Source organism: Candida dubliniensis, chromosome 2, assembly GCF_000026945.1.
Source record: "Candida dubliniensis CD36 chromosome 2, complete sequence".
Taxonomy (NCBI): Eukaryota; Fungi; Ascomycota; class Pichiomycetes; order Serinales; family Debaryomycetaceae; genus Candida; species Candida dubliniensis.
In genome coordinates, this window is record NC_012861.1 from 350896 (window position 1) to 365664 (window position 14769).

The following is a 14769-nucleotide window of genomic DNA, read 5'->3' on the forward strand; positions in this document are numbered from 1 at the left end:
GAATGGAATATATTTGAATAATAAAGGTATTTCCTGTAAATAATAAAAGACTTGTGTTAAAAGGAATATGGAAATTAAAGAAAAAGGAAAAGCTCAAAAAAAAAAAAAAAAAAAAAAAAAAAGAATTTCAAGATTTGTGATTCTTCTTTTTATTTAATGTATGTTCCGGAAAAATGTAATATTTAAATGAAAGATCTATGCTATTACTACTATTACTACTACTACCCAAAAAGAAAGCTTAAATCTAAATTCAAAAACGACTAGAATTGCTGTTGCTGTTACTGTTAAAGGATGATAATTTAGTAATGGATAGTACTACTAGTTGATTATGAAACTATTAGTAATATGGAAAAAGCAACAAATAACAAGCAACTTAAAACTAAGAAATAGCCAAACTTCAAAGATTTCTATATTAAAGCTTAATTCCATAACGATATTTATACAACATTATTCAATATGGAAATATATTCATTTTGAAATTAATAATTTACAGATCTCAAACAATTTTTTTTTTTTTTTTGATCTGAATCTTATTAATTACAAAACAATGTATGTATGTATGTATGTATGTTTATGTGTAGATAAAGAATGAGTGGATTCCGTTCATGAATTGGATACTATCGCTAATTAATGCCTTTCCCCGTTTAATTAATATGCACAAGCATGGAATAAATGCCTCCACTTCTTCTGCATCATGAATGAATGTAATGAATGTTCGTTTCTTCCTCCTCCACAATTGATAAAAAGTAAAAAAAAGTGAAAAGGTTAAGAGAATAAACGTTACCGTTAGATCTTATTAATGTTATTGTTGTTTGTCTACTTAGAATGATGGGGAAATACTGTTTCTATTTCGTTATGTAGGAGAAGAAGAAGAATAGTAACATAAAATTTTACATCCTCGGTTAAATAGAAAAATGAAACCTTTTTCTTTTTCTTTCTTTCTTTCTTTCTCTTTTAGGCATAAGAGTTGATGCAAAATCTTAATAGGTAGGTTAGTATATTTGTTATTGGATTCATAGTTTACATTGTATTTGTTTATTTATATTCTGATTATTATTAGACACAATTGTTTTTTTTGACGTGGAAAATAAATCGAATACTCTTACTGAACAATAGGAAGTGTCAATAACAAAAATTCAATAAACACATACCAAACACTTTAGCAGTTCCATAACCATATGAACAATTACAAACAAACAAACAAACAAAAAAAAAGAAGGAAGGATTTAACGAAAAACCAGACTAAGTGTTAATATTTATTCAATTGATAGTAGTAGTAGTACTTCTTAACTCCACTCCTCATGACCAACACTTGTATATATATATAGATATATGTATATGAACTATTTGTTAAGAATAATCATCCATAAACCTTAAAAATACCACTTTATAACTTACTAAACTCCTGACATTTTCTTAACTCCTAATTCATTTTATTGATTCAATTGACGAATAATCAAATTCGGAGTTAGTTTTGTTAAAAAAAAAAAAAAAAAAAAAACAATGATCCAATAAACCCGTCTTTCTTAATTAAGTCAATATCAATAAACTAAACCTTTTCAATTCAAATCGGATATAATATCTCGGGAAGAAATTGGAAAAGGTGAAAAAAAAAAAGAAAAAGAGAAAGGCAAATATTTGATACTTCTACTAAGCCCATTGAACATAGTTTAAATATTAACATTAAACAATAACAACAGAAATAGAGATTGTTAAGCTATATTTGATACTTACTATAGCTTCACTTGGAAAAAAAAAGTTTAAAAATTAAACCCAAATATTCTTAAATGGTAGCACCGAGTTTTGTGTTTTACTTATAAAACTAGACATTAAGAATTACACTTAAACTGTGTGAACATATGGATAACCAAAATGGGTGTTGAATTATCAATAATATATATTAAATTGAAGGATTTTTGAATAGCCCATGGAAAAAAAAAAAAAAGAGACAAGTGGGCAAAACAATGACAAAGAATGTGTGTGTGTGGTTGTGGGTGTGTGTGTGGGTGTGTGTGTGGTTGTGGTGGTTGAATTATTGAATTGCCACTTTATTGTCAATTTTTTTGCTCTAAATTAATATTGTTTGAATTGTGTGACTCTCCTCCTTCATCGATAGTAATAATATATATTATTATTATTATGTTCTTTATTACGTCACCAAATTATCTGTTATAAGATAGTTCTTAGTAGTTACGCAAAAGATAATAATTAAGTAAATTGATCGTTTGACTTCTTCCAGTGCCATTATTTTCAGTATTAATTTAAAACTGATATTGTATTAAAGGATCAGATGATAGAAGGAAAATCACTTAATTTAAACAACAACAAGAAGAAGAAGAAGAAGAAGGTGCTTGTAGAAAATTTCATTGCTATTTTGTCCCCCCCCTCTTCCTCTCCCTTCCTCTTCCCCCTCTTCCTCTCCCCTCTTTTGTTCTTTTTTTTTTTTCTTTTTTTTTTCTGTTAATTGTTTATCGCCCTAATCTTAATATTAATGTTGGAACCATTTTGTGTACAGTTGGGTGGAGAAGGGACCTACTTTTGTAACTGGTCTACTACTACCACTACCGTCCGCGCCTAATATCTTCCTACCTGCCACCGCCACCGCCACCAGCCGAGAATGTTTTTTTTTTTAGTTCATTGATTTGCTACCATATTATCATCATTGTTGCAGTTGGTGGGCGAGAAAAGCGAAAGGAGAAGAAAGAATGAGGCGGTAAAGGACATAAAGAAGAGGAGGGGGAAGCGGAATAGACCGAGAGAGAGCGATGGCTTGCCCCCTTTGTTTACCCCCGCATCAAATATATATACACATACATAATCAAACAATCAAACAATCAAACAATCTTCTATCTCCTTCTTGTTGATAGTGAAAAATATTAATGATAACAGTATTGTTATTGATTGGTTAGGTGAGTATCCCGTCTTCTTGCTCTTCTTCTTGCTCTTCTTCTTGCTTCACCATACTAAAATTAATATAAATTTATTACACAAATCAAAATCTCCAACTATACCATTCAAATTAAACAAACTAAAAATTTAAAGAATTTAAAGGAAAGGAAAAGTTTTTAATTTTTGCTTTTGATTGAAAAAAAAAAAAAAAAAAAAAAAAAAACTTTTGGTTAAAAAACCGGAAAATAAAAATCAATAATTAAAAAATTTCCTTTCTACTTTCCTTCTTTCTCTTATTTCTATTTTCAACTTTCTACTTTTTCATTCTTCTATCGAGTTCAACAAGTTTTTTCATAAGTATTCCTCCCCCCCATCCCCCCTCCCTGTTTTCATCTATTTATTGATATTGTTAAAGTTGTGCATCCATTACTTGACACCCTCCCCTCCTCCTCCTCCTCCTCACCCGAAATATCTAGCAATATTAAGGTGAAAATTAACAAATAACCGTTACAGATTAAACATTTTAACGGATAAATATTTGAATTCAAATCCAACCTAGTAATTTTTTCCAAGTGATTAAATAATCATTAATTTATAACAAATTCAAACCCAAAGACAAGACAAGAAAAAGGAAAAGGAAAAGCAAGAAACCAATTTGCCAACATTTATCTTCCCTTTTTTCTTTTCAAAAAACCAATCCTATCTTCATTCTTGTTTCATTTGAACAAACTTACTGTACCTACTTATATCCTTTATATATTATATTTTTTCCCACTTCAATCATGACTGGTCAAATCAAAATCAAAGTGGAAAAAGATAATCAAAACATTATCTCCGAGAATGTTGACTCCGATGTTAAGGTTTCAACAGACACCCCCACAAATAATGACAAGAACAATGACAACAATAACAATAGCAATGACGAAAAACTGAATCCAACAAAAACTAACACCAACAAATCTTCTTCTACTAATAATCGAAAAGATAAACCAAAAGCATTCACTATCAAATATAAACGTCCTAGAGGTTCTCGTGCTTGTACTGTTTGTCGATCACGGAAAGTTCGATGTGATGCTGAAATTCATATACCTTGTACAAATTGTATTACATTTGGTTGTGATTGTATACTTCCAGAAGTTAAAAAAAGAGGCAATCAATCAGGTGAATCCAAAGCTAAAAAGCAAAAAACTGCTTCTAATTCAAAAACACCAAGTACTACCATCAACAACGCCAATACTACTGGTAAATCAGCAGCTTCAACTTCAACTTCAACTGCAACCAAGTCAAGTGTTAAAGAAAAAAATTACACAAAGAAAAAATCTTCCTCCACAAATACATCAGACAATGGGACACTACCCGTACTGGAGAATTCATCGAACATCTCCTCGACAACGGCTACGGCTACGGCTGCAGCAACAAACAACGACAACAATAACAACAACAACAACAATCCCATCACTACTACCGCTTCTGCATTATCATCTTTATCTAAATCTACCATAAACAATTCCACTTCTACAACTTCTGCAAATGAACCTATTTTAAACATTTCTCAAATTAGTGTACCTCCATCACTAACTTCAACTTATAAAAATCGTCCTCTGATGCATAAAAAGGAATTACTTGATTCTAAAGCTAAAACTTCTTTAACATTTTTAGGTCTGTCATCAATTGGGGTTGTACCTCAACGTGCTGGTGAAAATCATGTTGAATTAACTACAGATATTTTTGATACTATGGATGTTACATTAGATTCAGTTGAATTAGAAATTTTGAAAATTAGAGGGGCATTTTTATTACCAAACAAGGAATTATCCCTTGATTTAATTAATGCATATTTTGAACATGTTCATCCATTAATGCCAGTGATTAATCGTTCATTATTTATGAAAAAATTCCATGATCCTAATGATAATCCAAGTTTAATGGTTTTACACGCAGTATTATTATTAGGATGTCGAGTTTCGAAAAATCCTTTATTGTTAGATTCTCGTGGAACTAATGATTTGGCCAGTATAACTTTTTTCCGTCGAGCTAAAGCATTATATGAAACAAATTATGAAAGTGATCCAATATCAATTATTCAAACTTTAATTTTGATTGGTAGTTATTGGGATGGTCCTGAAGATGTTACAAAAAATTCATTTTATTGGACTAGAGTAGCCGTTGGATTAGCTCAAGGATTTGGATTCCAACGTGATGTTAGTAAATCACAAAATTTAACTATTTCAGAAAAAAAAATTTGGAGAAGAATTTGGTGGTGTTTATTTGAAAAAGATCGTAATGTTTCTATTGCTTTTGGAAGACCAGTTGTTATTGATTTAAATGATTGTGATGTCCCCATGTTAACCATTGATGATTTTGATGAAACTGATGCAGAATTAGGTATTATTGATCCTTATACTGTTGATGAAACTCAAGCATTATATTTTATTCATTTAGTTAAACTTGCTGAAATCACCGGTATTATTATTAAACATCAATATAGTGTTAAATCAGAATCAATGAAAAGAAGAAATGCATTTTCTATTATTGAACATTGTGATATGTTAATGGGGATTTGGTTTACTAATTTACCACCACAATTATCATTTTCATTAGCAGATAATCTGACTCAAAATTTTTATGCATGTTTATTAAATGCTCAATATTATAATCGATTATATTTAATTCATCGATCAAATTTAGTTCGAATGGCAAGATCTTCATCAACTAATCCCAATAATTATAAATATCCTAGTTGGGGGATTTCTTTCCAATCAGCAAGAATGATTTCTATTATATCGAAAATTTTATTGGATCGAGATTTATTACAATATGTTCCAGTAATGTTTATTTATATTGCTTTTAGTGCTTTAATTATGTTGATTTATCATGTTGATTCAACTAATGGAGTTATTGCATCAACTGCTACTGATTCATTATATGTATCACGAGCAGTATTAAAAGAATTACAAAAAGCTTGGCCCATTGCTGGAGTATTATTGAAATTATTTGATAAATATGCTAATGATAAATTGAAAAGATCAAAACTTATTGAAAGTAGTTCTAAAGTTGCTGATTATAAAGAAACTGTAGCTAATGAGAAATTGAAAAATTCTTCAACAAGTCCATTAGCTTCAGATACTTATGGAAGAGTGAAAGCTACACCTGAAGTGACAACGTATCAAGAACCACCACCTCCGCATCATCATCATCAGCAGCAGCAGCAGCAACAACAACCTTTGCCACCACAACCACGACAAGGTTCATCACAATTACCATTACCACAAACAAAACAACAACAAGGATATGGATCTGTTCCACATGAAGATAATTTTAGAAAGAATATTTTTTCACCTGGTTCAAATTCAACAACATCAGGGATTTCTCCTGGAGGAAATGTTTATCAAGATTATCAAACATCACCAGCTAATGTATCTCATGCATTAAGACAACTTCAAGATCAACAGCAACAACAACAACAACAGCAACTGCAACAGCAACTGCAACTGCATTATCAACAACAAGATTTTGTATATAATAACAATGGCAATACCAATATTCAACATAATTTAAGACCACCACAAATTGAAGAATTAGTGAAACAATATAAATTACCTATGAAACGAGCAGCACAAGGTGAAACTAGTGATGCTAGTGATAAACCAACTACAGATACTTCACCAACTTCATCAACTAAATCATTCCCGGAAATATCTATGGTTACTGATAATTTAACTAATAAACAAGATTTTATTGATAATTTTGAACCAACACAATTATTTCCAAATTTTAGTATCCCACCAACAAGAGTACAATCACCAACTCCAAATTATGATGAACAAAGTAATAATAATAATAATAATAATAATAATAATCATGATAATGGAATTGGTAGTAATATTTATGGATCTATGAATCAAGAAATGACTATGAGAGATGCACCACCATCACAACTGCAAGAACAATTTCATGGTGGTAATGGTAATGGTAATGGTAATAATGATCATCATTTTAATGGTGGTAATAATGGTGGTAATGGTAACACTCGTGATCCACATACTCCAGGTTTCCAAACTAATTTTATTGATAGTGCATTTAATTATTTGAATTTACAATCAGGTATTGATATGAATGAAGATATTCATTCATTATTTCATATGATGAATTGAATTGAATTGAATTGAAAAAAAAAAAAAAAAAACAAACAAATAATGATTGTATTATATATATATATTTATTTATTTATTTATTACTTATTTATTTTTATACAACTGGTTTAATAATATATTTATTTCATTTTATTTTATTTCATTTTATTTCTTACCTATCTTCTTTTTCTTGTTTTTTTTTTTCAATTTTTTCAAATTTTCAAAAATTTCTTCACGATGTAATTTTTGATTATAACCAATAAAACTTTGTATAACATTTTCATAAATTTCAAATTCTTCATGTAATAAATCAATTTGATTAATCCAAATACTACTTAATATTAATAATTCATTATAATTCAGGGTTAATTTTAATAATTTTTCATCAATCCATTGAGAATTATTACTATTACTATTAGTATTATTATGATTATTATGATATAAATTATCTAATTCAAATTGATTTAATTTATTTAAAGTTGAATCAATTAATGAATTTTTTAAATTATTATCAATATTTAATGATTCAAATTTAGGAATTTTTAAATCTAAATCAATTTCTAATTGTTTCCAATTTATATCATCAATAGAAATTGATGATTTTCGTCGTGAACCAAAACCAAAACTAAAACCAGAATTAGAAACACCAACACCAACACCAATAGAAGTGTTATTATTTGGAACTTTAAATTCATTTTGAAAATTATTTTTGGTGGTTGTAGTTGATTCATTCAATTCATCAAGATTTATGGGTATACCTAATTTTATAAGTAAATTATGACGAATATTCAGTTTTATCCAATTTGTTGGTTGTAAATAAGGTAATGTAGATAATTGTTGATAAATTTCTTGTGATCGTTCATTTAATAATTGTTTAGAAGATATAGTATTGTCTTTTAGTATTGGTGAAGAAGAGGTATCATTTTTGATAATTGTTGTAGGGAATATTTCATCAAGAATATTGGTTAATTGTTGAGAAAATTCTTTTGGTGAATTGAAAATTGAAGTTGGAAAACTAATTTGATTAATTGAACTTGATTGAGATTGTTGTTGTTGTTGTTGTTGTAATTGTGGTGGGGATGATTGTTGGGAGACTTGAAAATCATCAAAATCACCAAATTCATCATCATCTTCATTTTCATCATCTTCATTGTTGTTGTTGTTGTTGGCTTCACTGACTTCTTTATTTGTAGAACCAGTTGTCAGTGCTTGTTGGAAACTAGCTTCATTAAAATCATCAAAATCGTCATCATCGTCATCATCGTCATCATCGTCATCATCTTTTTCATCCTTAATATCTTGACTGTTTAATTTATTATCACCATCTTCAATATTATTCTTGATGGTATCAACTTGTTTCTCTTCCCCATTAATCTCTTGATTATCTAGTTTATTATCTCTTGCTTCTTCTTCATCATTATTGGTTTGATATGCTTCTAATACATCTAATTGTTCTTGTGATCCATTATCATACTCATTAATAATCTCAACAGATAAATTAAGTTCTTCTAAATTATTATCACCATCATCATTGTTACTAGTCATATTCTATCTATCTCTATATTCGTGACCCTTAAATAACTATGTTGTTGGTATTCAATAAAATTTTTAATGTACAAAAAAAAGAATCTAATATTGTTTCATTGAATAATTTGGACGTAATTGTAGAAATAATAATGATAATGTGTGTGTGTGTGTGTGTGTGTGTTGTTGTTGAAGTTTGTAGTGCCCTTTTTTTTTTGGTTTTTTGAGCACCATACACGCCCTCCACATATATTCTTCTTCTTCTTCTTCTTCTAGAACAACTAATACTTTTTAAAAACTGAAAAATGACTCTTTCTATGATTGCAAATAATCATCACTATCATCATTTCTACTTATACTACAATTAATCATGAGTTATTCTCACCCACCTATAATATTTTTTTCAATTGGTAATCCTGGTCCTATAACTCGTCATTCAGTTGGTCATTTCATGTTAAAACGATTAATGGAATTTTCAAATTCTTCAATTAAACAATTACATAATTATTCATTATATTCATTATCCATCGATAGTTTAAATAATATAATTTATATTAAATCAAATACATATATGAATGAATCTTCTAAAGCATGGAATAAATTCAAATCATCAAAAGAATATAAATCATTTTTAAAACAACAAGTTGTTACCGTGATTGTATTATATGATGATTTTGAAAATAATCTAGGTACGATTAAATTAAAACAATTTAAGAAAAATAAATCCAATAAAAATAATAATGAATCACATAATGGATTAAAAGATTTAAAATTTGCCATGATTGATAACAATTTTAATGATGAAACAATTTATTTACTTGGAATTGGAATTGGACCAAAACCAAGTAGCAATCCTAATGGAGAAATTATGAAACAATGGATATTAAGTCCATTTAATAAACAATCTGAAAAAATTAAATTAGAATTAGAATCATTTAAATTATTACAATTATATATTGATTCAATGATTCAACAAATAAGTAATGATAATGATAATGATAATGATAATAATGGTATGATTAAAGATATTAATAAATTTAATGCAAAAATGACAAAATTATGGAAAAGAAAACAAGAATTAGAAATTTCACAGACATGATGACAACAAAGGTTTGATTGAATTTTCATAGAAAAAGTGAATCAAAAAAAAAAAAAAAGATTTATCATAAATGAAATGCCGGTGTATGTATGGTATTATGAATCATGAGGCAGGCATTAGGAGGAAGGGGGGGGGGCTGATCGATTTATTATGATAATTCATTTGAATATCTTTCTCCATTGTGTTTCTTTTCCCATTTTGAATACTTCATTTTAGATTTGTAATATGAAATTGAATTGACGTTGACTTTGACTTTGACTTTGACCTTGACTTTGACTTTGACTTTGACTTTTAGAAAAAGAGACTTTAAAACTAATTATCAATAATTTTTGTCACTCCTCACAATCAAAATATAGGAGGATCCAATATTACATCAATTGGTTGTATTGATTATATTAAGAATAAACAAAATAGAAACAAAATAAAACACTATTGTATAAATATAAAACATAAATGAGGAAATTGAATTGGAAATAAACATATCATTTAATCTTTTAATTCCTCACCCCCCCCCTCCATTCAAAGATAATTCTAAATATATCATATATATATATATATATATATAGTGTAAACAGGGGTTTCTTTTATGTATCTATATAAATATGTAATAATAATAATAATATCCATCACTTTAATGGGAAGGTAGTGGTGGTGGAAATCTTTCTTTTTTTTTTTTATTAAAATATGGTATTACGTCTTTGTTTTAAATGTTCAGTTGTTATTTCAAAACTATCACTTAATGAATCGTCATCATCATAGTCCTCTTCTTCTTCATCTTCTTCTTCATCTTCATCTTCATCTTCATTATCATTATCAAGTTCATCTAATAATTTCTTATCTTCATTACTCCATCCAACAACTTTTTGAAATGATTGAGCATCATAATCACTAATTCCTCCCTCATCATCATTATCATCATCATCGTCATCATCATCATCATTATACCCTGATTGTTGATTTTTGGTTTGTTTAAGTTTTGTTAATGTCAATTTTTTCCCTCTTTCAATAACATTTTCAATTGATGCTCGATGTTTTATAAATAATAATCTTGGAAACATACATTTTTCACCTTTTTCAATAATTTCTTTCATTCTTAATTCTGTTGGATCACTTAATATATACCAAAAATCACTTAATTTATTTTTAGGCCAAATAGTTATTGTACCAGTAAAATTTTGTAACCAAATATTCAGCCAATCTTGTTGTAATAAATGAGGTAATAAATCTAATGATTTAATAATTTGTAACCATTTTTTAATTTCTAATCTTAATAATTGTTCTAAAGCAGTTGCAATAAATCCACCTCTAAATGATGAATATTGTTGTTTTGAACGAGTCTTTTTGGTTGAACTAGTAACTGGTCTACCAACAGTACCTTTTGGAGCGAAAAAAAATAATGATATATGAGGATTAACTTGAGAAACAATGGTGAAATTCACATTATAATAAGTATTTAAAGCTTCAATAGGAATATCAGTTCTTAATGATCCATCACGCCATTTACTACCTAATGAAAATGGTATAACTTGTTCATTTATAGGATTTTTCATCATTAATACCACGGGGTTTAAAATTCCAGGGACTGCCAGTGATGCTAATAATGTTGACCATATAATACAATGAGGTGATGTAATATCATTACATAAAATAACTGGAGAATGAGGATCAGCAGGAATAGTAGAAATATTTAATTTACGACCAGTTCTTTGAAATGCTTCTTCAAAAGTAGTTGAACCATGAGTGAAAAAATTGGCTTTACGAGCCCAATCAATAGCATCAAATCTTGCACCAGTTTTTAAAAATCGAGGAATCCATATATACCAAGGATCTTCACAAGCAGTAATTTTTCTAGCTAATTGAGGTATTAATAATTGTTTTAATTCTTCATTAGTTCTAGTACATAATAAAGCAGCAATTAATCCACCACCAGAAGTTCCTGATATGATTTGTGGTAATAAATTTTCATCAAGTAATGCTTTAGCAATCCCAAAATGAGTATAAGCAAAACATGCCCCTCCACTAAGACATAAAGCTGATTTACCATAATTTTTCAGAACAATTTTGAAAAATTTCCATTTCCTTTCAATATCAATCTTATCATTATTATCATTAATAATTAATTCAAGACATTTAATTACTTCTTGATAATATTCTTCCACTAAATTTTTTGTCCCATAATATCTATGAGAATATAATTGACGATTTTCAATTCCAGCAAAATTTTTTTTTAAACATCCTTGTAATATAACCATTAATTCAATTAAATTTTTTTCATATCGTAATTTTTGTAATTTAATTATAGTTAATTTAATAGTTTTATAATCATAATAAGAAAATTTAGGAATTTCCAGCCATTTATCTAATTTTAAAAATTTATCTAATAATAAAGCATTTTTAATCCATTCTTTATAAGTTTTAGATTTACGTAATTTATCTCTTAATTTTTTCCTTTCACCTCTCCAAGTAATTAAATATTCCAGTAATGCCACATAAATTCGAATCATAAAATAAATAATTCCTAATATACTAATCCAACTGAAAACAAATATTAAAATTGGCCATCTTAATAATGTATAAGTTGAACTATTTCGAAATTCATTTTTCAAAATTTCAATCGTTGATTTAGTAGTGGTGGACCTTTTTTGCTTATTATTATGATGATGATGATGATGACTATTTTTGGTAGTTCCTTTCTTTGGTGAACTAGTACCAATAGGGAACCAATCACTTTTAGATGAAATTAAATCAGGTCGTTTACTAGAAAAAGAAAGACTTATAGTACTAGTATTTGCCGTAGTTCCTGTTTGTGGTCTTGATATTAGACTATCATTTGATTTCATATCTGACTGTTGTTGCTGTTGTTGTTGTTGTTTATCAAAATATGATGAATTCATTATATCATCATCTGTAATCAGTGAAGAATCATCATCATCATCACCACCACCACCACCACCACCATTCATGTTGTTGTTGTTGTTGTTGTTGTTGTCATTTATTGAATTCATTGAACTCATAATCGCTGGAACTTCATCATTTATTGGTGTTGGAGTATTGGCATCATAATCATAATCATCTTGCCATACTAATGCCTTGGCAAATTCACTAATATGATCTTCATCAATATAATCTTTATCTTCTTCAAATAATGGTATTCTTTCTGTCATGGAAAGGAAAGTATTACAATATGTGATTTATAATCAGTATTAGTTATAGTGATATTATTGTTTATAATGAATTTAACCAATGATTATAATTATTATTCTGGAAGGAAGTTTGGGGGGGAGGGGAGGGGGGAGGTGGGGAGGAGGAGCCAAGCAACGGCAATTGGAGGGAAAAATTTTTTTTTTTTATCACACTCTTATCGTGATCACGTGACTAGTACTGTTTTATTGTTGGGTGATTTATTTAAACAGAAAGAATTCACCAGTAGTAAACACAACTTATATATATAAAAAAAAAAAAAAAAGAAACAACAAACATATAGAGTTTATATACTTACGTAGTATATCATAAAAGATGGGTTAATAATATATTATAACTATTGATTATTATTGATTATTATTATAATTATTATTATTGTTAATCAAAATTTGAGCTAAAAAAAAAAAGGGGGATATTTATTACAAGTTGTATGAATTTAACACAAGGCTTAAATCAAGTGTGTTTATTGGGTGACACAAATATTACCAAGTAGGAATAGAAATGTGTAAAGTGTGTGTTGTAGTAAAACAAGATTGAATTATTATCCACGAGATTAGTGGAATGTTTAACGGGAGGAGGAGGGGGGGGGGGAGGTGTTAATAGATGGTTGGGAATACTAACAACAACCACCCAACAAAATACAATCTCTTAAAAAATGTTTGTTGCTTACTGGTTGTTGGCACACTACCCCAAAGTTTTTTTTTTTTTTTTTGCAATCAAAACAACAACTCCTACAGAGCAAAGCTAATCAATGTCTAGTTGTTTCATATACCATAAAATGAATTTATTCTCTATTTCAGATCTATCTATCTATTTATTTATTTATTTATCTATCTATACGTGTAATCATTTATTCAATAATTTTATATTTATATGAAATTGAATGGAAAATCTTCCATAATTTATTTCTATTATCTTTATCTTTATCTCCATCTTTACCATAACCATAACCATAACCATAACCACAATCACTACCAATAGCAATATTGGCAAATTCCAGATTATAATAATGATCATAAGTCTCAATACAATCACCACAAATAAATTCATAATGATATTGTTGTTGCAGACTCTGGTTATTATTATTATTATTATTATTATTATTAATGATTGAAGATATTTCATATAAAGGTTTTTCACAAAATTCACAATATTTAAGTAATTTTGAACCAGGGATTTCTCCAAATATAGCTTGTAAATCTTCTTTACGATTGATTTTTAATATTAAATCGGATTCATTGTTATAGGTGGTATTAGTATGGTTGGTAGAATTAAGAGGATTATGATAATTATGTATTAGTAATAAACTTTGTTTAAAATTTGCTAATGATTGTTGTCGTAATAATTTTTGTTGATCTAGTAGGGTATTATTATTTGTGGTGATGGTAGTGTTGGTGGTGGTGGTTCTATTATTATTGGAGAATTTAATATTTTGAGGTTGGAAATAATCTTCAATTAAAACTATTGGATCTTGACTATCTTCATCAAAGGTGTATTCATATTCATATTCACAATCATAATCATAATCATAATCATAATCCTTATCTTTATTGTAATTTCCTACTTCCTCATCATTATAACAAATATCATCTATATCATCAACACCAATCTCTTCATAAGAATAATTAGCATCAAGATTTTTCAATTGACAATTATTATTACTATTATTACTATTAATTCTCATAGAATTATTTATACTATTTGATTGAGATAATTTTGAACCTTGTGAAGAAGAAGTAAGGGACCGTGATCGTGATCGTGATTGTGATTGTGATCGGGAAAGATGACGTCTTAAAGGTGGAGGTGGAGGTAATGGTAATGAAGTTAAAGTTGTATCATCAATTAAATCAAGTTTAGAAGGTTGATGTTTTAGTTTTGTAGTACTGGTGGTAGATGATAATGATTTATACATTGAATATTAAT

At 28.2% G+C, this 14769-nt stretch overlaps 5 protein-coding genes across 5 annotated transcripts; 2 read left to right on the forward strand and 3 right to left on the reverse strand. All coding sequences in view use genetic code 12, as the record gives it.

The window, feature by feature from the left end:
• Positions 1–3671: 3671 nt before the first annotated feature.
• CD36_16710 (transcriptional regulatory protein, putative) lies at positions 3672–7043 on the forward strand (the record flags this gene model as incomplete). Its single annotated transcript, XM_002418105.1, has 1 exon — positions 3672–7043. One exon carries the CDS (start codon positions 3672–3674, stop codon positions 7041–7043), a length of 3372 nt encoding a protein of 1123 aa, XP_002418150.1.
• Positions 7044–7187: 144 nt separating this feature from the next.
• Positions 7188–8567, reverse strand: CD36_16720 (conserved hypothetical protein; the record flags this gene model as incomplete). Its single annotated transcript, XM_002418106.1, has 1 exon — positions 7188–8567. The coding sequence occupies one exon, from the start codon at positions 8565–8567 to the stop codon at positions 7188–7190; it is 1380 nt and encodes a 459-aa protein (XP_002418151.1).
• Positions 8568–8916: 349 nt separating this feature from the next.
• On the forward strand, positions 8917–9645 carry CD36_16730 (peptidyl-tRNA hydrolase, putative; the record flags this gene model as incomplete). The annotated part of the gene is made up of 1 exon (XM_002418107.1): positions 8917–9645. The coding sequence occupies one exon, from the start codon at positions 8917–8919 to the stop codon at positions 9643–9645; it is 729 nt and encodes a 242-aa protein (XP_002418152.1).
• A 677-nt stretch (positions 9646–10322) lies between these two features.
• Positions 10323–12809, reverse strand: CD36_16740 (lipid acyl hydrolase, putative; the record flags this gene model as incomplete). The annotated part of the gene is made up of 1 exon (XM_002418108.1): positions 10323–12809. The coding sequence occupies one exon, from the start codon at positions 12807–12809 to the stop codon at positions 10323–10325; it is 2487 nt and encodes an 828-aa protein (XP_002418153.1).
• Positions 12810–13696: 887 nt separating this feature from the next.
• On the reverse strand, positions 13697–14758 carry CD36_16750 (conserved hypothetical protein; the record flags this gene model as incomplete). Its single annotated transcript, XM_002418109.1, has 1 exon — positions 13697–14758. One exon carries the CDS (start codon positions 14756–14758, stop codon positions 13697–13699), a length of 1062 nt encoding a protein of 353 aa, XP_002418154.1.
• Between the last annotated feature and the right edge of the window lie 11 nt (positions 14759–14769).